This window comes from Alligator mississippiensis, chromosome 5 (assembly GCF_030867095.1).
Source record: "Alligator mississippiensis isolate rAllMis1 chromosome 5, rAllMis1, whole genome shotgun sequence".
Lineage (NCBI taxonomy): Eukaryota > Metazoa > Chordata > Crocodylia > Alligatoridae > Alligator > Alligator mississippiensis.
Window position 1 is genome coordinate 142,422,618 of NC_081828.1, and position 25,148 is coordinate 142,447,765.

General features: G+C 43.4%; 1 protein-coding gene across 3 annotated transcripts in view; it reads right to left on the reverse strand.

Annotated features, from left to right (window-relative positions):
- GPD1L (glycerol-3-phosphate dehydrogenase 1 like) overlaps nt 1-19,157 on the reverse strand; it is a 36,661-nt gene extending 17,504 nt beyond the window's left edge. Inside the window, exons 1-6 of one of the 3 annotated variants that reach the window (XM_014603266.3) lie at nt 18,993-19,149; nt 13,291-13,431; nt 10,483-10,660; nt 8,838-8,978; nt 3,001-3,139; nt 2,037-2,149 (exon numbers count right to left, since the gene is read on the reverse strand). In XM_014603266.3, the coding sequence (XP_014458752.1) occupies nt 2,037-2,149; nt 3,001-3,139; nt 8,838-8,978; nt 10,483-10,617 (528 nt within the window). In that variant the 5' untranslated portion in view covers nt 10,618-10,660; nt 13,291-13,431; nt 18,993-19,149. Of the gene's footprint in view, nt 1-2,036; nt 2,150-3,000; nt 3,140-8,837; nt 8,979-10,482; nt 10,661-13,290; nt 13,432-18,722; nt 18,884-18,992 lie in introns of those variants that run through there. The other 2 variants (XM_019498035.2, XM_019498036.2) reach the window with 2 other exon arrangements.
- Nucleotides 19,158-25,148: the final 5,991 nt, after the last annotated feature.

Below are 25,148 nucleotides of genomic sequence, written 5' to 3' on the forward strand. Positions count from 1 at the left end.
GAGTGCAAAATAAATTTCAACACTTGCATTTTTCTAGCCAACTGCAACAGCATTTTAAGGTGGCAACTTCACAATTGTGCCTACTAGAAAACCTTTAAGAATTGATTACTAGCCCAAGTTCTGATCTCAGTAGCACCAACACAAATCTAGAATTGCTGTAATACAGCCAGCAGTTACTCCAGTTGACATTAACATACCCCAAGATCAGAGCAGAACCTACCCATCCAAGATAGACCACCTACATCATTCCAACTGGGACTTCCAAGTAGGACAACTTCAGAGTAAAAGCTACATCACACCTGGTCTCATACAAATTCTGCCACTTCTTCTTTCCCTCCCCTTCGCCCACACCTTAATCAACGGACAGAACCAGGAACCAGACAGTGTTCAGCTAGACTAAGCCATTTGGGGGTCGGACTCAATAATCTATTGAGGTCCCTTCCAACCCTAACATCTATGAATTCGCTAGCACCACAGCTTCACAAGCTAATACTGTAGTTCACAACCTAGCATTTACTATCATTACATGACATTTACACTGATGGGTACTACACATTGCCTTGTTTTATTTCAGAGATTTATTTTTCTTTTAAAATTACTTCCTAAAGTGTAATAAGTATAATTTTACTACTTTGTTGCATTCAGTGAAACTGCTTCTGAGACCGTGAACCAGCATATTTTGGCCAGGAGCATAAGCTACTAATACTGTCCATATAAAAATTTCCTGTAAATTCACCTGGAAAAAAAAAATCAATAGTAACTAGTTTAAGCTATTCTTCACTTCCTTGTGGTACAACTTAGTTACAGAAACAACACACACAGAGCTGTGAAAAAAATAGGGCTGTCAAACAATTTAAAAAATTTGATCACATGTACTTGTGCGATAAAAAAAATTAGTCGCAATTAATCACGATATTAATTTCACAGCTAAAAATTCAAAACTATGGGCAGAAAAATTCAAATTATGCAAAATTATCCAGGTACTTTGTATGGTGTGGGGGGGGAAGGGGTAGGGTGTGTGGGAATTTGTGGAGGTGTGGGGGGCTGTGTGTGTAGAGTTTGGGGGGGAGAGGTTCCCACATTCCCTGGCAATGTGTGGGGTACTGTGGGTCAGGAGTGAGAGGCAGCAGCAGGGCTGGGGGGGCTGTGGCTTGGGAGTGAGGGGCAGACACAGACATGCACAATGACATGTGCACACCGACACCGCCCAGCAGATAAGTTTGTGGAGGGGAAGGGGCGGGGGGCAAATTGAGGCCCCAACAATGAGGGAGGGATTGGGGCAGGGGCGGGTCATGGGATGGAGTCAGAGGCCAGGTGTGGGGGTGGAGGGGCACAGTTCTGCCACTGTGTGCACCCCCAAGGGAAGCACAGGGGGGCACATGCGCCCTGGATTTGTGCACGGGGCAGAGGCAGGCTGTGGGCAGGGGACATGCAGCGCAGCAAGTGTGTGGCTCCTGGGGCAAAGGCAGCAGGGCGCAGAGCCCCAGCCTGCACCAAACCTCCACCAGGCACACAGATCTGATGGGCACATTCCCCTCTTTCCCATGACCCGCCCCACTCCCTCCGTCCCCATGGGGGCCTCATGATTAGTCTGCAATAATTTAAGATCGTCAGGAAAGCCCTCTCTAATCTGTAGAGCTGGGCTAACTGGACAGCCAGAATGACAAATTTTATAATCCAGTCAGACAACAAGTGGGAGAACTACTTCATGAAGTCTAGCTTCTCATTCCCTTCTCCTTGCAGTAGGACTGAAGGTGCTGTCTAGGCAAAAAGGAGACCATACCTTGCTTGGATGCTGGAACTGAATTAGCATTCCACGAGCACAGAGCATTAAAAAATATTAAAAATGTATATAAAGCCACAGAGTAGGTATGTGATGAAGGCATAGAAAGAAATGAAGTAAGTCCTCCGTTTCACTAGGACCACAAGAGCATGCTTCTTTCCTGGCATTCTGGTATGCATGGTTTATATAAAAATTGAGCTTCTAAGTGTAAATACCTTTTCCTTCCCTCATTTCCCTTCCCCACTCATCTTACCTTAAGAGCACCACAAAGCTCAACTGTATCTGCATCATCCACTACAGTTATTCGGAAATTTGAGGTCTGCAGGAGTTCTTTGAAGAGAAGGCCATTTTCCAGGATTTTACTGCCTGTTGAGAACAAAACATACACAAAAAAATTATTTAACTATGATCAAGATTTTTTAGGTTACCTTGGTAGGTGGAAAGGGATGACATGAGACACAAGAATGAGTCTCGTCTTTTGGAATTAAAGCAATCATTGCCAATATTTCAGGTTTGAGATCCCTTCTGGTCTGATTCTAGCTGTTGTAACTGAATTTGTGTAGGGCTCATGACATGCTCAGAAGTGCTGTGGACCCCCAATAGGGGCCATGACTTACTGTCTGGGAACTGCTGAGCTGAAGGTTCCTGTTACAATTGCAATGATGATATATCCTAAAAGCTCTGAATAAAGTTACTGTACACATAACTGTAAAACTTTTACCAAGCCCAAAGTTATACTTCTAGTTTTTGGGGGTGGGTGATGCTTAACTGTTCCATTGTAAACGAAAAAGGGTTGCTTTGAAGTCACAGCCCCAGTGAGATGCTATAGTTGCACCCTCCCTTTTTCCTCCACCCAGGAGTGGATTTAGGCACAAACTTAGGGCCTCACATTATGAGGGGCCTCTAAATACTAAATCATGTCCTTTCTGTTTGAATAATACACTTTTTTTTGGTAATGCTATGGGTGGGGCCTGTTAAGCTTGACATAGCCTAGGGCCCCAGCATATCATAATCCAGCCCTGCCTTCACCCTAAACACCCTGCTGCTACTTTTGGCAGTGTCAGCTTTATAGGTAGTCGAACAACGAAACATGAAAGTCATAAGCCCTTCTGATAATGACTGACTAATGTTGACAACCATGACATTCAAGTGATTTCATGATGAGTTTTGAGGATAACAGTTTGTTCTGAATACTGTTTAATTGCATGACACCTTACCTATTGTGGTTTCACAGAACTTCTCTGCTGCTACCTCATTGGCAATGTTAGCTCCCATCAGCACACTGATGTCTATTCCCATTTTCTCTCGAATAATATCAGAAATCAGCTTGAGTCCCTCAGGGCCTTCATCTATCCCCTGAAGTCAACATTAAAGTGAATTACTAAAAAGGCACTAGACATACTAGATAAGACTGTATCACAATTACTCTTGTCCATGGGTGGGAGCTACAATAAAACCTAGGCACTTAAAAGCTGAAAATAGTGAACATGTTAAGAGTAAGACATTATAGCCATATAGACACCTCTGGCTATGCCGTCCTGTCCATGTTATGATTACTTATGATACCTTCTTTTGAAACAAAACAGCACTTACAACTGGGAATGATGACAACAGGATTTATTTATTTTTTTACACTAAACCAAGAGCCAAATCCTACAAACGGGAGGAGTGTTCAACTCCAACTGGACTGGATCTTTAATTTATATTCACTGTCTTAGTTGCATATGAGAATGAACAAGGTGTCACACAGGACTAAACCTTACAACTGAGGTATAATATTTTGTGGGAAGTCCCCCAAACTGAAGTATCACAGAAGAATTCCTTTGCATTTATTGCCAACAACAGCTTATTAAGAATAGACAGTTCTAGACACTTTTACAGAGTGAGAAGGAAGTTTATAGATACAAAAAGCCTGAACAATGACAATATTTTTTCTTTTATGTTACGTTATTCATCTATAGATCTCAGTGATACTTTTGTAAAGTGTTCTGCCTTCAATCTTATAGAGAATGAGGAAAGAGAATGAACGACACATTGATATTTGTGCTGGATTCTGTTCAACACTATGAACTTCTTGTACCCAGGACCATCCTGGGGGTGGGGTGCAAATCAGGGTGACCACCCTGGGCCGTGCGCTTTGGGGGGTCCCACGGAGCAGGGCAGAGCAGCCGCAGCGACTCCGTGCTGCCGCCAGCTTCACGTCCAGCCACTCAGCACCCCCTCCCCGGCCTCGACCCCTCGCTGCTGAATCCACCATTGGCTTCCTCGCATCTGGCAGCAGGGCCTTGCACAGCCGATTTGCCCTGGGCCTTGCAGCTGGCTCAGGTCGCCCCTGCCTGTACCATATTCATTAAACTGAGCCACCATCCTTTGTATTAATTTTCTTCTCCCACAGAGCTAAAATGTGAACGTGTTCTGCTTTTATATGGGAGAAAAAGCCCAGGGCTCACCACTTTCCTCCTCCTTCCCAAAAGAATGAATAGTCACACATTTTCTTTACAAGGCCTTATTTTCAAATAGGTTTTTCATATAAGCACTTAGAAGATGATTGCTTTGAACTACACATGGGTTAAAAAGAATGCACAAAAGGGAAAGGCTGGAATTCATTTGGCAATGTATAAGTCACAGAAAATGTTTCAGGCTGGCAGGGATTTTGTACTTCTATGGCTCAAACAATGCTTTGTTTTTAATGCTGTAACGTTGTGCAAGTAAGAGATAGGATGAGATCTATATGTCTCAAACCAGACAATTAAGATGAGAGCATCAGTTTCCCCACTTTCATGTTGCTTCTTCATTCTCTAGGACTTAGTATGCAGACCTGACTTAAAATCTTTGTGGATCATACTGCAGGGCAATGAGAACCTGAAAGCATGCAGATGTGCATGTCATTTTTTAAAGAGCTCCAAAGAGGCTTTTACAGTCTCTTTTAAGGCCCCAAACAGGCAATTAACCAACAGCTGCCATTCAGTCTGAGGTCAGTAAAAAGTAGGCCTGTGTGAAGTGGCTAGTATTTGCTTTGGATACGGACAATTTGGGGGACAGCGATTCAATTCAGTGATTTGAATCACTGTCCTGAATCAATTCGGCCAACTCTGATTTGGCGATTTGGCCACTGCTGAACTGGCCGAATCTCGCAATCAAACAGGCCCATCTCCTGCCTGCTCTCCCAGCCCCATCAGTGGCTGCCCCTCCCGGCCCCAGTATCCCAGCACTTTAAAAAAAAATTTAAAAAAGCCCTGCACTTACCAGCTCCTGCCAGGTATGGGGGGCAATCTCTGCTGACCCATGCTGTGTAGGGAGCTCTGACACAAGTCCCCAGAAGCCCTGACAGCTGCTGCAGCAGCCAGTAAGTGTGGGGCTTTTTTTTTTTTTTTTTTTTTTTTTTTTTTTTTTTTTTAAACACCAGAACCAGGAGCTGGGGCCAGACGGGGCAGCCATGGGGAGGCTGGGGGAGCGGGAAGGGGTGGGGCTTGTTGCAGAGCCACCCAAACAGTGCAGGGCAGTGGGGGGCAGCGAGGATCATCCCCCACGTAGTGGGAGCTGGTGAGCGCAGGACTTATTTTTTAAAGAGCTGGGATGCTGGGGACAGGAGGAGCAGCCATTGACGTGGCTGAGAGAATGGTGGGGGTCAGGGGATGGGGCTTGGTGGGGGTCCCCCCATGCTCCCTTCCTTCCCCCTCCAGCCCCCGCTCCCTCCCTCCCCACCTTACCAGCATGGAGTCTGGGTCCAGCTCCCTGCGGTGGAGAGTGGGGATTGTCCAAATCTCCGAAGCTCTCTGAACCATTTTGGAGAGCTTCAAATCAATTTGGACTTTTTTATTGGTCTCCTGATTTGATTCAGATTCACAGATTTGGCCACCATATCAAGCCAAATCTCCTCCGAATCAAATCAGCATCCAAAGCTTCGCACAGCCCTAGTAAAAAGTATCTGGAACAACTCACTAAGATTAAGTGAAATATGTGGATGACTAGTTTGTGTTTAAAAAGATCTTACAAGCCTGAACACCAAACTCACTCCTCTTGTGAACAGGTACAACTTCCGCTGGAGTCAAAGGGAGTTGTGCCCGCACAGGGACTACATCATAGAGGAGGAAGTAAACAAGATGAATGTGATTTGAGGAATAGCCCTGCACAAGGAAAATTCTCAGGTAGTGTAAGCAGCAGCTGTCCCCAACTACTGGCATAGCCCTTGGTGTCTGTAAACAGCTAGATCTGAATTAGATCAACCTTAAACCTGTCCAGGGGCTAGCCAGAGACTATTTCAAATTGCTCTTTCACTCCTGTACTCTCCACTGTGGTGCAGTACTGAAAAAAGTAAAATCGGACTGCATCTATCCTCTTGCATCAACACAGTTATTTACTACATTCCAAACATTCAAGCCTGTCTAACCTATTTAAGGGAACGCAATTACAGACACGGCACTATGGGAGTAATTCAGCAAGCAGAGCCTTATTCACTGAGCAGCCAGTTATATAAACAGATATTAGGTTGCGTTTGTAGGTCTGGCAGTTACACATGCACCGTTTAGTGGAAAAGTGTATACTTAATAAAGAACCACTGAGACAAACAAGGTTCTCTTTTATGTAACCTTTTTCTGACTAAGACTTCACTAAAGCCAGGTGTTTCTAGTGACCACTATAAGCAGAACTACATCTAGATATAAAGGAAGGAGTCTAAGAAGGCTTGATTTTAACTAAAAAGACAGTGTGTCAAGATGTTGGAGAAGAATAAATAAAAATATATTCAACTCCTGACCAAAAGGGGAATTAATTTTGTTGCCAGGATCACATCTCTGCCTCTCTTTTCCACTATGCAATGGGTATATGTTTGTGTCTGGAGACAGAAGCTGGCAATGTATAGTTTGCAGTCCCACTGATGGGAATTAAAAACAGGTTGTACCATTTCTTCCAAGAGTGCCTCTTGATTCATGGAGTCAGCTCAACAGTGACAAGTGACCACTGGAAATCAGTTTTCCCTCGTATCAGCTGATATTGCCACATAATTATATCACATGCTTCAGATTAAAACTAAAATAACATCTATTTTTTAAAACACTGAAAATATTTTCTATTACACCCTATTAATGAACTAAATATTTACTCCTCATACATAAATACAATTATTAATCAGCAAACCTTTAAACTGCACCAGTGGGGAACACAGGTTTCGATTCTAATTTCAGATATTGTGGAATGTTGTAGGTGCAATGCTGTTAAAGTTATTCCAGGCTTATGCTGACAAAGATCATCAGAATCCAGTTCATATATTTAACAAATTAGAGAAAAATTATGTTCCTCTCAAGTGAAGGGATGTCTCTTGGATTCAAATTGGCCTGAACTATTGAGTAATGTCAAAATGACAAATCTCAGATTTTGTTTCAAGGCTAAAAGCCATCTACGATGGTCACATTGTTCAGAAGCTGTTGGTGCCAGGCATTTATCAGTTTCAGCACTACCTTGGACTACTATACCTTGCATCTCTCATCCTTCTTCTCTGTGTAAAGGTTATCTGTACAAGTATGGCAATGGTAATAAAACAGTGTTACCTTGCAATAAATTTTAAGACCCAAGTCTTTTTGATAGGGCAACACTGACAGAAACATGAAAGAGTCAGCAGGTTTAGCAAAGATAAACACAGACAAGTTTCTTCAAAAACTAAATGATTTACAGGATGACCCTGTGCCAGGAACAACAGCAGACAAGAAAACGTGTGCTGAGAAAATAAAGAGCCTACTCTTAACTAAATGTAGGGCAAGAAAAACAAAGAAACGCCTTCCAAAGCTTATGAGACTAGCCAGATCTATCACAGCTAAACACACAGGAACAAAACCACTTTAAAAGTAGAAACTTGCTTGTTACAAATGCTATGAATACCCCTGTAAAATGCATATTCCAGTGCTTAGAACCCCATTATCTTTCTGGGGCTGGTTTATCTTTTGAATTGTTCTGAACAGTTTCTCTTGTTGCGCAAAATCTTTTACGTGAACAAAAGCACTGTTCTCTTAGTCACATAAGAGCCTCTTGTCAGTTCTTAAAACAATCAACTCAGCATGAGAAATGTGAATTAACAACTAGACTGTTATATTTGTGCTCAGCTCTTCATCTAATAATGTGTTCACAAACAATAAGTTAAAAGCCTGAAAAACCTGGTGATGTGAAACATTTTTAAGCTATTTTCATAGATTTCATAGACATTAGGGCTGGAAGGGACCTCGGAAGATCATCGAGTCCAGCCCCCCGCCCAAAGGGCAGGACGTCAGCTGGGGTCATAGGATCCCAGCAAGATAAGCATCCAGTTTCATCTTGAAGGTGTTCAATGAAGGCGCTTGAACAACCTCCGGCGGCAGGCTGTTCCAGACCTTGGGGGCTCGGACAGTAAAGAAATTCTTCCTTATGTCCAGCCTGAAACGATCTTGTAGTAGTTTGTGACCATTCGTCCTCGTCATCCCTTGGGGCGCTCTGGTGAACAAACGTTCCCCCAGATACTGGTGATCACCCCTGATAAACTTGTAGGTGGCCATCAGATCACCCCTGAGCCTGTGCTTTTCCAGGCTAAAGAGCCCCAGGGCTCTCAGCCTGTCATCGTAGGGTCTGCTTCCCTGACCCCTGATCATGCGCGTGGCTCTTCTCTGGACTCTCTCAAGCTTCTCCACATCCTTTTTGAATTGTGGAGCCCAAAACTGGACGCAGTACTCCAGCTGCGGCCTCACTAAGGCCGAGTACAGGGGGAGAATGACGTCCCAGGATTTGCTTGAGAAGCATCTATGGATGCAAGCCAGCGTTTTGGTCTTGCTGAGTCTCATTTCTCTGTTAGTTACCAGAAATACTAGCATAAAATATGTATCGTTGAACAACAATTCACTAAGGACCAGGAATCAGATCCTCATTATACATCCAAAGAAGTCATATTGAATGATCAAGAAAAAACAAAACAAAAAGGATTGTTGAGAAAAGGAAAGCTTTTTCAAGCCGAACACTAAGTTTGGTTAGGCCAATAAGGTTTCAGAAGATTTCACTGCTTACTGACAGAGCTAATATACAGAACTTACTATACCTTGATAAGAGTTATACCAACAGCTCGCCTGGGTACCCTCCCTCTGATCTCATCACAGATCTTATGAATGAACTGATGCGGAATGACAAAGACCAACATGTCTGCATCTTGCACAGCTTCATTAAGGTTGGGGATAGCAACCTGTACAAGAAGTTTCAGGAGAAAAAAAAGATCAGTCGAACAAAACAAGTTATTTGAGAGGACATTAGAGCAATTGTTTCCCCCACATGAAAGAGTATTTTGGTTTTGTTGCTGAGAAAGATGAAAGTCATCATGCTACATCAATGAGAACAAAAACAAAGCTAAAGCCACCCATACATGCATTACATTCTTACAAAGGCAACAGCATCAAGTGCTTTGAAACCATCCAACAATAGACCTTTTGGGACACATGTTTAAAGGACTCTTTTCCCACCACTCTTGTTGGTGCAATCAGCTAAACATGAAAGTGACAGTAGTCAACATGTGTATACCTACCTGACTGTAGTTTACAAATGTTCTTTAATTCAACACTGCTCTTCCTTAGTTGCTAGTCCGGCAAAATAGTGTAGATTTCTGATACACCACTACACTCAGGAAAGTATTATTTGTTTTAACTCATATTTCTTCAAAAGGAGCCGTTACATCTGCTTCCTTACATTGTTAGTTTTTGTTTTTAAAAGGTTTTAGTTGAAAATAAGTCAGCTTCTTGGACAAGTTCCCTGCCAGCCTAGCTTTGTCCAACAAGTGCTGACAGACATAAGATACTGCACAGGCAATAAATAAAATAAGGTTTCCATCAGTTCTGAAGCTGAACAGCAGATGCTAAAAAGTACCACCAGTGGTGAGAATCAGCGTGAAAAACCTTGCCATGGATAGACCAGGCACCAAGGTTGCCTGGTCTGTCATATAAAAAGGATTATTTCAAATCAGGAACTGGTGTGAGATTTAGGTTTTGACTGATGCCAACAGAACAATAATATAGCTGCAGGCTGCTGCGCTCCTCCCCCCAAAGGATTTCCTACTGAACTGCAGCATTCACTTCCCACTCTTGCTTCTTTCTAAGCCAGAATCACGTTTGTCTTCTCCCTTGTCATTTACACCAGTGCAAAGCAGATATGAAATACTGCCAAGTCTGAACAGCAACAATTTATGTCCACTTTGCATTCGACCATACTAGGTCAAAGAAAGCTAGGAATCAGAATCCCTGTGACCAACCTGCCATTCATTTCAGTGCCCTCTCAAAAGATCAACAGTGATAGCTGCATTTTCAGAGAATCAGGAAAGGCCCCAAACTTACCATTCAGCTCCCTTCCAAATGTAGAGCAAGTCATTATAGTGGTTTTAAAAGGCTGAAGCATTAATCTGTTGTTTAATTGCATATGTGCATACATATACAACATCTGGCACACTTGGTGCCATTAAGTTATTGAAGAGGAAGATCCATTACAGGATTGTTAGATACCAATCTTAGCTTGGCTGTTCAAAACACTAAAATGATGCCAATGGCATCAGCAAAATAGTACATGAACTGGAATTTGATTCAAAACAAAGCAAAAAAAGAAGAAAAAATTAAACAATTTCCTACCTCACTACTTACTATAAGCAATCTTCCCCTCTCTCCACCCAAAAAAAAAACTAGACCAAGTTTAGCTTCAAATCTTACCACATTTTCTGGCAGCTTGTATCCAGGTAGATATTTTACATTTTCATGTTCATTATTTATTATATCTGTCAGTTTTCTCCCATTAACATTTTCCTCAAAGACCCACATTTTTACTGTGGAAGCAAACTTTTGCATTTTTTTCACATTACTGCCGATTATTTTGGCAACAGCAGAGCCCCTGTATGAAAGAAAACAGAAGAAGATTTTCCAAAACAATAGTAATTTCATTCTGGAAGAAAAAAAAAAAAATCACTTGAAAATAAATAAGCAGTCTCAGGGTATTAACCCAATTACTATTTAATATTTTTGATCTAGTAGAACAGGAGAGAAAGAAAAGGTATACCAAACATTAACACATGCTGCTTTCTCAAACAAATATAGTTAGAACTCAGTAGACTGAAACATTTACTCATAACACCCTTAATTGCTTTTTCTGCTCATCTGGCATTCACTGGGGATTCAGATAGTTCTAACAAGCACAGATTGAAAAGATTTATAATTGTAATGCAGCAATAAAAGCTACCTGCAACGTTTTAAATAAATAACAAATGTAATTAAATATATATATATTATGGATCACTTGATCAGGCCTTGAGCGAAACCAGAAGCAAAAGGTGTACATTTACAGTTGTGACAATTGTGACAATGATCTTTTAAATGTGAACTTCTGTATCTTCTTGAAACCAAAAACAATAGTTATACTTCTGCTCTTATCTTGTTCGTCCTAAGTAGGAACAGAGTGAAGTAAGTAGGATTCTGGTCTCAACTTACCTGATACTTGTCAGAACACTCTATACAACAGGGGAATTATCCCCAATTCCAGCCTGCTTTGGAAAGCAACCATGAGAGGCAAACAGTTGGGTTATTTATAAGGGAAAGACTAGGGCAGCAGAGTCTTCTCTCACAGTAACCAGTTGGTTGAAAGAAAGGAAAAACAGAAGGAAAAAAGACAGTTCTTTGATGCCTGTTAATCTGGTGGGCCTTTGAACCAGAGGAGGGCTTCCCATTTATGTGAAGCCTACTAATCACACAAGAAAATTAACTGTAAAAATACAGAAGACAATATGCAGAGCAACTGACTTGATAGTCAACACTAGGTTCACAATGTGGGGTGTGCAGGTAGGAGGGTTTTTTTTGGGGGGGGGGGGGGGTTTATTAGTACTGGTGTTCATTTCTCTTTTCCCTTTTCTTTACCTTTCAAGGGACCAGAAGTTACCATAGTGCATGCAAGAAATAAAAATAAAAGCCTGGGTGTTTTAGAAAGCAGAGTACAGGTTTTCCCTTGCCAACCACGGTTTTGAGTATCCATGGTTAATATTCTGGAAAGCATTTTGGCTACCACGGTATACAGATTTGAGTAACCACTGTTTTCCATGACTGCACACCATGCCACCACCTGCCATTTTTCGCATAAGCCTTTAGTCTTGTCAGCCACGGTTTTGCCAACCATGGGAACTTTCAGGAACCTAACTCCAGCAGTTGGCGAGGGAAACCTGTATTATTATGAGATGAGATAGTGTTTTAAATTCACTGATGTAGCTTACTGCCCTAACAGCCACTGTGTATTACAACCATAATATTTGTAATGAGTTCCATCAGTTATACAGTAAGAGCTTTTAATGTAGCCACGAGTGTAGGCATTTCATGTCTGGTGGTCACTTTATAAGTACTGCTAGACATATTTATAACACACTAGTATGTAAAGGTTTTGACTATACACTAACAGTTCTTATACAATCAAATAATAAAAATATTATATGTTAGAAGGCTGCAAAGTACTTTGGAATGCAACATTTAATTTTACAGTAGCGTCTCACGCACTACAAGTCCAGGAGGTGACAGAAAGGCAACAAATGTGTTTAGTAAAAAGAGAAAAGAAAAAAAAACACACCCCAAACCTGATTCCAAATGCTATGCTACCTGCCTACTCCATCCTAGAAAGCATGACACAAGCTACTGTCCTAAGCCAGTGGCTGGCAACCTTTAACAAGCCACAGATGGGAACAACTTGGCTCTGGTTTAACACAGGGCAGGTAGCTTTGGCATTGTGTCAGTAGCAGGGAATGTTGCCTGCACCCATGCTGGGGCCAGGCAGGTAGGAGCTGAACACCCCACCCCTTCCCTTAGTTTCCAGTTCCCCACAGTCTAGAACCTGCACGGTCCATTCCCTGGCTGTGGTGCAAGCAGTAGTAGCATGGGCACAGCCTGGCCGTAATGGAGCTCCTTGCTGCCTGGCCGCAGAGCAGGAAACTGCAGAAAGAAGCCAAACCATCTGGTACTGCAGGCTGGATCCAGTGGCTTTATGGGCTAGATCCAGCCTGCAGGCAGTATGGTGCTGATCTTTGTCCTAAACCAATTAATCTAGCTTTTAAGAATCAGTAAGACAAAGAAGGGTACATGAGCTAGTGGCCAGAATATAAAACTGGTAACTGGGAATCCTGGATTATTTGCCTGTTACCATCTCACTAAGGAAGCGTAGGCCATTTTCCTAGCCAATCTCTATCTCAGTTTTCTTGACTGTGCAACAGAAAGAAGGATACATAGTGCACACATCTCCCAAATGTGTGCACTATGTAGATGTACTCTGAAATATTTGGAAGGATGTATACATCAGGAAAAAAAAAGTATTGTGTTCAGTCTTAATCGTCACCAATATTTTGCACATGCAGTTGACAGAGAAAGACTAGACTCATCCTAAAGCAGCCTTATTTTGCATATGGATTTTTTTTTTTAAACTGTGCACCAGCCTAAGGGTTTGCAATTTTTGTAGCATGTATAACTTAAATAGCACATTTAATTATCACTTACTAGTTAGGGGTTTGAGCTTTCCCTTCTTCCTTCATTGAATACAATACACAAAAAGAGCACATAGATCTTTGATTTCCTGTGTCTAGGAAGATTTTTAAGATCTGGATTCTCTGCTTCCCATTTAATGTTACTGTATAGGAACTGAACGAGAAGTGAATTAGGGATGGTCACAATGACACTGAATTTTAAGTGCATAAATGGAGTGAGATTCCACTCCCCACCACCACTTATCAAACAAACAAGCCTGCACACTCCTCCATGTCCTAAAACTGACAATGTGACATCAGAAGTCAAGTCCCTGCCCTGGGAGTCCTGGTCTGGCTTGCAAAGTGTTCATGGTACATCACAAGACAAGAGAATTCCTCTGCCTGCCAATTTATTTCTAGTAAAGCAGGTCTTCTGCAGCGCAGGCTAGTCTGTAATATTGTGTGCCTGCAGTGGCTCAGTTGCATAGGAAAGCCCACACAGACACAAGTCTCTCGTACAACATAATTATTTTTTCCAGGTAACAGTTAATGCTACTCCTGTAATAAAAAAACAAGGTGTTTTAATTCCAGAGAACAGCACTCCCTACAGATGCAGAGGTCTGACCAAGTAGGATACCACAGACCCACTTAAAATGCTTAAAATTACTTACACCTAAAGCCCACTGAGAAACCCACTTTTCTCTCTTTTTCCACACACTTTATGGCTGCACTGCCCTCCCTTCACCTCATTTTGACAGACACAGGGACACAAGAGCAGGGCTTTATGTATACATAACCTCCATGCCAAGCTAGGGAATGCCACAGCAAAGCATGGCCATACATAAGGCGCTACAGTATGGCAATATTCATAACCCCATACAAATCTAATAAAACATTTGAATGTCATTATCTATGTGATCACGTGCATCAAAGCTGCATGATCAAACCCTTTAAACCCAGTCCTGCATGTGACACAAAAGTCAGACTGACTGCCCCTCACCGAACTTCTCAGAGGGCACCTTGTGAGCCTCTAAACTGAGTCTAGGCACTGTCCTTCAGTCTTGATACAGAACACCTATCTAGCTGGGCAAACAGTGCCACTGCCTGCCCCAAGTCCGCAGACTCCCACCATAACCTTAACACAATCTCCCCAGAATCCAAGCAAGAATGAGCCTTCTGGTTCACTGCATAATTGTTCAAAACGTTTGATGTGAGCAAGCAGCCTTTGCTCAAGAAGTTTAAACACAACATTGCTTTTACTCACGAAGTCAAAATATTAAGTAGATAAAGACCATTGAAAAAGAAAATCCCCAAACTTCCAAAATACAATACCTTTACTTTAGCCGAACTTTCCCCTGGGAGCCTCAGGGGTCCATCTGCATTCAGGAAGGGAGGGTTTCCCCTTGCCTCAATGGGCTCCTGTTGCAGGCATTTGCCATTCAGCCTGCAATGCTGAAGATAGCCAAAGAGAGCAAATGGCTCAGAGCTCCTGCCCTTCTGTGTAACCTTTCCAGTCCCTCGGTCAAGTGACTCTTCTCAATTTCAATCAGGTGTTCACAGACCCCTGCCAGGAGGCCAAAGTGACCTCCACATTGACAACTCAACCCTCCTCAACAGGACCTGGTTTGGAATGATTATTTTTCAATGGCATAGGACTTACATCAGCAATCCTAAATTGTTACTTCTACTAGCCTGGCTTTACCCAGCCCACCTTTGTAAGGAGCACTGCTTGGGTCCTCTGGAGTCTAAACCAAGTCTAGGCATGACCCTTCTACCAAGGAATCTCCAGGTACGTTCCTGGAGCCCGTGTCAGACAACTCTTAAGAACTGGAGTTCACAGTCCAATTGTCTTCTCCCCTCTACCTGGGTCTAGTCCTTACTCCTCAGGTTATCACTGCTGTCAAGCACACCCTTTCCACCCCAAAACATGAAGTAAGCTGAGAGGCACATGATAGGTGTGAACAAACAGAATTTCTGCCAAGTTTTTACTTAAAAGACTCAAGCACAACAGGTTGCAGACCCTTGGTAACATTACTTTCCTAAATGAAAGGCCCTTTACTTTAGATCACCTTTCCCTGGGAGTCCCTGGGTTCTGTTTACATTCAGGACAGCCGGGTTTACTCCTCTCATTAAAGTCTTGCTGCAGGCATGTGCCCATCAGCCCAAAGTGCAGAAGATAACCTAAGACAGCAAATACCCTGCTTTCTGTGGCATTCCCTATTTTGTTGGTTGCTTGACTAGCTTCCAGCAGATGTTCACAGACTCCTGCCAGGTTGCCTCATAGCTAAAGTGACCTCTACCCTGACTACAGCCTCCCTTGATAGCAGATAGCTTGACAGGACCATTATTAGGCCTGTGAGAGCTAATTATTAGAGGCTTTAGTCCCAGATGGAGGGTAAAAGACAGGGAGAAGGAAGAGACCAATCTTACAGTCAGAGTGGAGTTTGCAATTTGGCACAGAGTTCATAATTTTGAACAGAATCAAACCACACCCAGACAGTTCCCCAGATAGTGTGCGCATGTTTAACAAAGTCCCACCGAGTTCACCTACTTATACATTTAAACTAACTGCCTCGTATACCCTAGTATCCCTGTAATACAGACCTTAGGATAACACACAAAGCACAAGGAGTAAAACATCCCAACTACGACCTTCAGGGTACAGACACATATGCACTTTCCCATTTCACTGTTCATGAGCACAAGCATTTCTAGAATTAGGTACTTAGGCCCTAGAGTGTCACTCACATACAAGCTTTCATATGAAAAGTAAGCATGTACTTAAATTGCATTGATTTAATACTGTCCTGATTTGGGAAATGCTTTCCTGAATCAGGGTATTAATCAGGATCTCTCAGGGGATCCTGTGAAAAGAAAGAAAAGTTTGAATGATAAAAACACTCATAATAAGAGAAGCATTTAGTAAAAAGTTGTTTATCATTTGCTAGATTATAACCTTTTGAAATTCATTATTTTTCTTCCATTTCTTTGTAGGTAGTTTATGTCACCATGGACAGTACTGAACCAACTATCAGTGACCTAAAGAAATTTGGCTTATATTGTCATCTTTTCTTCTCAAAGTGTACATCTGAGATTTTTGCCCTGCAAATATCTGCCAGCTATGTACATGTATGCACATTTGTTGTGGGCTGAGCTGGTCCAAATGAGACAACCACAACAACAATTAAAGTTATCCCTACATGGCTGTAGCTAATGGATAATCTCAACAAAGCCTTTTACTTTGATGCATACTAGTATCACACTAGGACAGCTGTAGCTTCAGTAAGTCTAAGTTGTATACACACTTCGCATAATTACAATATTGACAAGCTAAAAGGAAAAAAATAAGAGGAAGTTAAGGTTAAACTGACCATGACTCTAAAGCTCTGTTTCTATTTGACAAATTGTAGAGTCCCTTGTCTCCTCCTAACTGAATGATTGTACTCGTCAAGAAATTTTGGAGTTTTCTAAAGTTAGAGATATTATTTAGTGTCCTAATGATATATTTAAAATTATGCAACTGTATTCTGAAGTTAGCCATAAACCATCCCTGGCAGCACCCAGTTTTTCAAGGTCATTAAAATGACCAACCATGAAGACAGATTTTATAACGATTTGTACTTTATTGGTACCTTTCCATTTAGGAGCGGAGGGGGGGGGGTGTTTGTTTTGTTTTGTTTTGTTTTTTACAGATGGGCAATTACAATGTGGATAATAATAGAGTGGGAAACCAAAACAGAGAATGCTCAAAGGTATGGTTCTACTCCTATAAAAGTTAATAGTAAAACTTCCATTGCCTTCAATGGAAAAAAAAGAGCAAGGCTGTTAGTCATTTGTCAAAAGTCTCTTCACAAGCCAATAGCTCTGGCAATAAAAGCTTGCATATTATACTTTCTATGCTCCACAACATATGGGACACTGAAGTTAATCCATCCTTACCTCTCATTTTTTGGCAGTAAGAGATTAATGATATATTGTGCAGTGTCCTGAAACATCTCTGTCAGCTATCTTGATAGACAATGTGCATTCAAACACTATATAAAAGAGATCTGTGTGTTTCACAAGTTTAGACACTGCGTTCTTTAAAAATTAAAATCCTTCAGACAACAGAGTCAGCAATGACTGACTGAAAAAGAAGTGTTCAGCGTCTTTAATGTTTCTGCCAGCTGATGTCAGCGCTGATAGTAGCAGTGGTATCACAAACACCAGGTTAAAAATACCCTATTGTAACTTTTGTATAGAAAAGTTTAACAGACTGAAGAGGACAAAGGAGAGTGCTGATTCTTCAGTTTGTTTTCCCACTGACTTCAGTGGAATATTTCTGATGAGGACCTGAAATAGTAGAGGCCTGTTGTGAAATAGATCAGGCCTGTTGTGTTAGAAGTTTTACTCTTCCTACAAGACTGGACACTGCCACTGCACTTTACTCCTCTTGAAAATTAACATAAGATTAAATATAATTTAATAATATTGAATGAAAATAAAATAAATAAAAACACTTCCTAATTAAACACAGGCAGACGCCGGTATGCTGGAACAAACGGACTCTACTCAACAACCACCACACACCCACAATTTCTCACAAGAATTCCTGAGCACAGGAAAAACGCTTCCTCAAAAAGCAAAGATGAGCAAAACCTCTGTGGGACAGGTCTTGCACAGGCCAGCCTACACAGCTGGTTCCGAGTTTCAGATAGTCGGAAACAGCTGGGCTTGAGCAAAGCTTCAAAACTGGGACTGGAAGGGGCCCTCCTCCTGCCTTGGCTGTTTTGAAATAAACAGTTGTGGTTTCTCCGTCACAGAAACATGCATGACAGTGTGCACAGATCTTGTCCCTTTGCAGGCAACTGGAGCTCTCTGAAGCATCCTCTGTGCAAAAATAGGTTTTTTCTGCCTATGGGGACTTTTACCATCTTTAATTTTCCTTCAGCCTGAATAAGGGTGCGTGTGCTTGAAAGCTTGCAAAGAAAGATTTTTTATTTTTTTTGCAATTTCTTAGTTGGGCCATCTCTGAACCAAGCGTTCTAGAGGTTTGCATTTCTTTGTGTCTCATCCCAACACAGCTACCAAAGACATCCGGAAGTAGCATGTGCCCTTCTCCCTAAAGCTTGCAAAGAACTGTTCCCCAACTGTTTTGCTGGTCTAATAAAAGATAATTACATCTCCCCAAAGAAATGACCCTGGCGATCTTGACGCCCATCTTGCTGGGGTCAAATGACCCCAGCAGTCTTTCCTGACCTAGGGTAGGGGGGCTGGACCCCGTGATCTGTGAGGTCCCTTCCAGCCCCTAACGTCTATGAAACCATGAAACCTTGCCTGCCTATATACCGAGACCAACACGGCTACAACCACCACCCCACGCACCTGTTGCCCCTAGGATTCCCGTCACCAGAGACCCCCAAGGATTGACGCGGCGCCTCGTCCGACTGGGTATCAAGTGAACTTTCAATAGCAACCCCTACGCACCCTTCTCCACGCATGCTGCAGGCACTTCCCCCCGCTTTGCTGACCAGCAGCCTTTGAAACCCACTCAGCTCCGCTGCGAAGGGGGCACGGGAGGAGGGAGCAGGGCCCTGCCACCAGGACCCTCCCCGCTGGGGAGGCAGAGGCCATGCCCACGGGGGACCGCCCTGCCAGCCGTGACAGCGGCTCCGGAGCTACCGCCCGCAGCCGGGCACATCCCCCGGGCGGGGCGCGGGCACCGCGGGAAGGAGGAGCCTCCCCTGCGGCACTCACCAGTTCCCGGAGCCCACGATGCAGACTCTCAAGGGCGCGGAGGGAAGAGCCATGGCAGAGCTGCTTCGCCGCTGAGCACAGCCGATCCCCTCCGAGGGCCGCGGCCGGGCAGAGCAGACAGCGGCCGCCTGCCCGCCCGCCCGCCAGGCTCCAGGCACCGCCCTTCCCGCGCCCGGGGCTGCTGGGAGATGTAGTCGGGGCCGCCGCCTCTCACTGCCTCGGGACACGGGCCCCTGCGCCGTGCTGGGCCGTGCCGGGCTGGTATCACTGGTGTGGGAGCTGGGGTCCTCTCCAATCCCTGACAGCTCAAGCGATGCAGGGGCCAAGCCTGGCCTAGATCTTCTGGCCAAGCCGAGCGGAGCGGCAAGATGTCCTGGTTGTCACAAGGGGGCCTCCTAGCCAGGCCCCGTGATTGTATTGACCCTCGGGTGCTCTTCAGGTTTCCAAGTCAGGCTGAGGCCCTGAGTAAGACGTGGAAGACCTCCCCAGAATTCCGGCAGAAAGCCAGGGTGGTGGTGAGGAAAAGAATGTCACACTTTCAGGCGCTGCTCTCCACTTTTCAGCAGCGCTCTGCTTCAAGAAAAGCCATTCAGATCACTGTGCAGCTGGTCAGAAAAGGGAAGGCATTTTGGCTGATTTTTTTTTTTTTAGAAAACTTTTCCCATCAAAATTTTTACATGGTATTTTCTAACCACCTATCATGCTTATACTCATGAGCGCTGCGTGCTCCTGGAGGCTGGGGGGCCTGGCAAGCACCCACAGGTGGTGTCAGCAGTGTGGGTGGTAGCAAGCGGGGAGCTCCCACAGGCAGCTGTGGCAGTGTCAGCAGCGGGGCAGGGGAAGGTTGGCAACCACCCACAAACGCCGTCGGCAGCATTGGCAACAGCCTGCAGTTATCAGGGACTGCCCACAGATGCCGCTGGCAGTGTCACCAGCGGGGTGGGGTGGGGAGTGGTGAGCGGCAACCACCCCCAGGCACCATTGGCAGCACTTTTTACAGGGGGTGCACTGCCAAGCTCAGGGAGTGCCCACAGGCACACCCACACGCACCCCCTATGTGTCGCCATTGCTTATACAGGTTTCAGGTTCACTGGATTTGAGATGCACTGACATTTCATACTCCCTGCCTCATAGGAGAGCATGAAGTTGGCTGTTCCTTAACAGTGCAGAGAGCTACTAATCAGCCACAGGTCCTGGTTTTCTCCAATTTAAAAAAGTCCCCAGTTTTTGGTTAAAAAAAAGTAACCCCAAATCCATATTTTTCCATGATTAAAATAAAACACTATATACATATCTCTATATTAGTGATGTTTCATTTAAATCACAGAAAAATATGGATTTGGGGTTACTTTTTTTTGACCAAAAACTGGGGACTTTTTTTTAAACCAAAGAAAACCAGGATCCCTGCTAATCACCAGGCTGGAGTATTTTTTTCTTTTTTTTAACATTTCCGTGTTCATTTGCCTTTTGTCAGCAAGCAGTCTCAGCTTAAAATCACAACCTCACTGTAAATTAGCTGACATCGACTGAACTGTAAACTAGTTGACACAGCTAAAGTGTTCATCCCTCCATGAAGAGATTTTAGAAGTAAAACAAAATGTATATGTATATATTTTCATCTTAAATAATTCTAAACTATATTACACATTTAACATTTTACATAGTATTTGGTGCAAATGCTGACCCGCGTAGATCCAAATACATGACTGGTGTCTATACATAATGTGCTAAAGAAATGTGGCCATCATTGGGTTTGGGGCAGCAAATATTTATCAAAACATATTAATTACAGCAGCAGAAAATAAACACATTTCGGTTAAGGAATCAGAGAGAAACTCCTACTCTTACAAAAACTACAGTAGGACTTTTTATGCTCAGGACTGAGAAGACAGAACCTTCAGCTTTAGGCCCTGCCTAAACAAAGGGTACAGAGTATGGGATGCCCACCTTTTGACCTAAACTGCAGAAGACAGAAGGGCTGGGATTTGAACTTGTCATTCTAGCAGGTCATTTAAACATGAGACTAGTAATAAAAAACAGATTAGTGCCATATGCTTAATGTAATGTGGACAGGGGGAAGAGACTAATAAACACTGAGGTTATGATCAGTTCATGGCTCGATGAATATGTAACTAGATTTTCTCTCTGAGTGGTTCAGTGCTCCAGTTTCATTTTCTTATTTCTAGTGATTATTCTACCTTTCATTTACCTTCTATGGATTTGAAATGTGCAATGTGACAAATGTTGCAATACTGAGAAGGACAAGGAAGATTCCCATGAAATGCACTCACTAAATTCCAGGCAAGTTCCTGTGCAAAGTCACTACTTGCCTACTTGAATCAAGCCTAAGTATTCTAGGTGTTTCTCAGATATCTATTTCTTTGACATGTGCATGAAAAACAGGGAGTCTTTTTGTAAAACTCCCTTCTCAGGAATCCAGTGAGATAAGCTGAACTTAAGATGCCAAAGCACAGAGTCCAGTAGTATCCAAACGTACAGCATTATAAAAACACAAGAGGAATAATTATAATGAAAACTATTACATTTAAAGGCAAAAAACATTCTGACCAAGTTATTTAAGACAGTGATAAGTAATATTTCTCATGGAGCATATTACACATACTATTTGTCACAGAACAGTAACAAAAGTATATGACAGATTCTTCTTGTTTTTCCCCCAGTTTTTCTGTGTTCTGTGCAAGATATGAATCCTTTTTTATATTTAAGTACCAATTTATGTCAGTCAAAGCTATTAATGTGTTGAAACACTCAAAAGTTATCCTAAATTCTTCATACTATTTTGCAAAAAAATCCTCCTACATATAAGCCACTGCATCCCTGTGGGATCTGGTCAAGTTGTGTGACTTCTTTAGGGTAATCTCTATAGCTCAAGACATCTGACAGATTAGGTAATGCAGCTCAATTTCTCTGAATAAAGAGTGGTAGGATGACTTGTAGGGATTTATTATTTAATATTTTTATAAAGCACTACAGTACATTGGGCACTTGACAATTAGATATGAAGAGAAAGTCTCTGCCCAAAGATGTGCAGTCCACACAAACACACAGGGCAGGTAACTGAATAGTGAAGTTAAGCAGCTGTCTTGCTGATTCCACAATATTTTTGAGGGAGGAAAGAGAGAGTAGATTTTGTTCTTTGTTGTTAGCAAACTGGAGAGCACTTGTAAAGAGCAGGGACACATTCATGACAAAAAGAGTCAGACACATCTTTGTTTTCTCTCCCACCCGAGTCTGATTTCCTTCCAGCCAGGGTCCATTAACTCTTGTCTCCTTTAACCACTGTGCATCTACCTCTTTCATATAACTTTCATACAACTTATTTTCCTACCTTCATTCACTCCATTCTAATAGCTCTCTACTCATTTAGGCAGTCAAGTGCTTTCCTCTCTAACTACTAAGTATTTCTTCATTCCCACACTTTTCCTATCCTGTTCTAGCCCGCTCTCAAGCCCTCTGGATGACTCTCCATTGTGTATTTGGCCAGTATCAGGTTGCTAAATGATCCACAACCCATAGTTGTAGGGGGGATGATTTGGATGGTGACACTACGAAGCTTCCAGGAATCTCCACACGCTTGTGGAATTGCACATAAGGCACCACATGGCTGCAAGCCAAGTTGACTGAATGCAATGAACTTAAATATCCAAGTTACTCTAGTTCAAATGGAGTCCTTTTACTATTAGGGACCTACTTAGATCACGGAAGGACAAAGGGTTTTACGCAGCCTGCTCGCAGTGCACACAGCTGATTTCATGGGCATTTCACAGCAGCCCCATCCCTTGGTGCTGATTGGTGGAGAAGCCCTGCCCCTGGGCATTGACTGGCAGAGAGGCCCAGGGGGAGAGGAGGGACAAGGCAGTGGCCATCATCTTGATTGCTGGCTGCCCTTCATGCCACTCCGCCCCTCAGCACTGATTGTCAGAGAGGCCCTGGCAGGTGGAGGAGGGATGAGGGGGCAGCTGACAGCTTGTCTGCTGTCTTTCATGTCACCCTGCCAGCTTGTCAGCTGCTGGTGCTATAAGGCCATGGTCCCTGCCTAAGTGGCGCTTTACTGGGGTGAGCTGCGGGGAAAAACTGGATGATCTGGTCACTTCCAATCTCTGCCGTCTTTCCGCCACATCTTGATGCAAGAGTTTCTTTGTTTGAAACCTTGGGAACTGGATAGAAGCTTGACAGCAACTTTTGGGTCCCCAAAAACCATTGTCCATTGTCTCGGATGGCCAAAGCCGACTCGAGGTGTTTCAATAATTACCGGTTCGTCGGGGCGGGCTGGTGAATAGAGAGGCTGAGAAAGCTTTATGGTTGTAAAACTTTACTTACATCGCTTGCTGTTGCGACGAAAACGGTCCGGTCGTCTGAACAACTACGTTAGTTATTCCAGCTGGCAGGGCTCAAGCCAGCACGTCCGTCTACAAATCGGGCCGGCAGGGAAAAGGATACGTCTGGGATTGTGCTCGGCGACGGGTAGACGAATCGATAGGTGATCAGTCTATCGATCAGCTCAGCCACGAGTCAGATCTCTTCAGAAGCACTCTGCAGCGTGCTCAAAGTTCTCCGACTTGGGCAGAAGTCGCGCTAATTTTTAAACGGCTAGCAAGCCAATTACTAGCCGCAACACGTGCATAATTTAGAACTGGCCAATAGCGGGACACAAATTTACATTCGAATGGCGGGAACTCTCTTGCACCGGGGGTTTTCTGCAGCAACAGAAAACCTTTTACTTTGCAAAAGGCTCTCATGTGGCGGGAAAATTCCACCGTGCCGAGGCACCAAAATCACTGGGTTGTGACATGCCCCCTGGCTGACGGCACAACTGGAATTTTAGACACATCAGCTTATCATCCGGCATCTTTGTTTCGGGACTCACTGACCTGGCAAAGCTTTAACAACCAGTAATTTTTATATATATACATAAACAAACAACTTGATAGACCGGTCTTTTCAACAAGTTACAAAATACAATAACTTTGAACATATAACAACAACTGTTGATCATCGTCTGATTGGAGAACATCTGCTTGGGACTTTCCTCGTCTGGTAGTTAGTCCGTCCTCTCCTAATAACAGACAATGTCAATAAAATACTTAACAAAATGAGAGTAAATAGTGTTATAGCAAGTCCTGAGCTAATGAACGTTCGCCGTCTCAGTGTCTCCTTATAATCATCACTCTATTAACTCGAACGAACTGCAGTCTGGAGCTCGATGAATCTCACACTCGGGCGGTTGTGAATTATTACTTTTCTGGGGTTAGTCCTGTGAAGAGAGAAAACAACAACACAAGACAAAAGACTCATAATTGGATTTACTGTAAGGATACTGGGTGAACGTTGGAACGACGAGTCATCCAGTTGTGATGAACGATAATAGGAGGACGATCGGACTTCTCTTCCAATTGGACAGAATAGGGTATTGGGATATTGTCCCGACCGCTGAACCGTCCCTTTGTGAACTTGTGGATGAGACTGATGGGGGTGCGGTACTGAAATCCACACTAACTCGTCTGGTTGGAACTTGGGCTCCCAAGGTGGAGGTTTCTGGACATTAGCTTCGTCCCATAATGGTTTAGCAGTGTTTAGTGAAATAAGGATATCGTGATTAAACTTAGTCCAGTTTTTAAACGTCCCTCCTCCTCTAAGGTGAAGTTGCTCTTTGTACAGACCTATGTGTCTTTCCACAACACCGTTGGACTGCGGGTGGTACGGCAAATGAAGATGCCAGGCTACATTATGAAGATGAGTGAATTTATCCAGAGCGTTTGAATTAAACGGGGGTCCTCCATCCGACTGAATCTTATGAGGAGGTTGCCAGGTAGCAAATACAGCAGTCAAAGCAGAAATGACGGCAGTAGCATTGCTTTTTCGTAGGGGGATAACCTGTAACTGTCTTGTTCCCAAGTCGACAACAACTAGTCCTTTATTTGGCGGCTTAGACCCTGGGAGGGGTCCTAGTAAATCTACCTGCCAAACTTTTCCTGCTTGAAACTGTGAAGAATCGAAAGCTCCAAGTTGGTGCTTGGTTCTATGGCACTTTTCTTTAGCACATATCTCACAGGCCTGAGCTACCTTTTCCCAATCACGCTGAGCTCCGTATGAGGCCAGCACCAACGTTGATGGCAAGCTCGTGGTCCCAGGTGA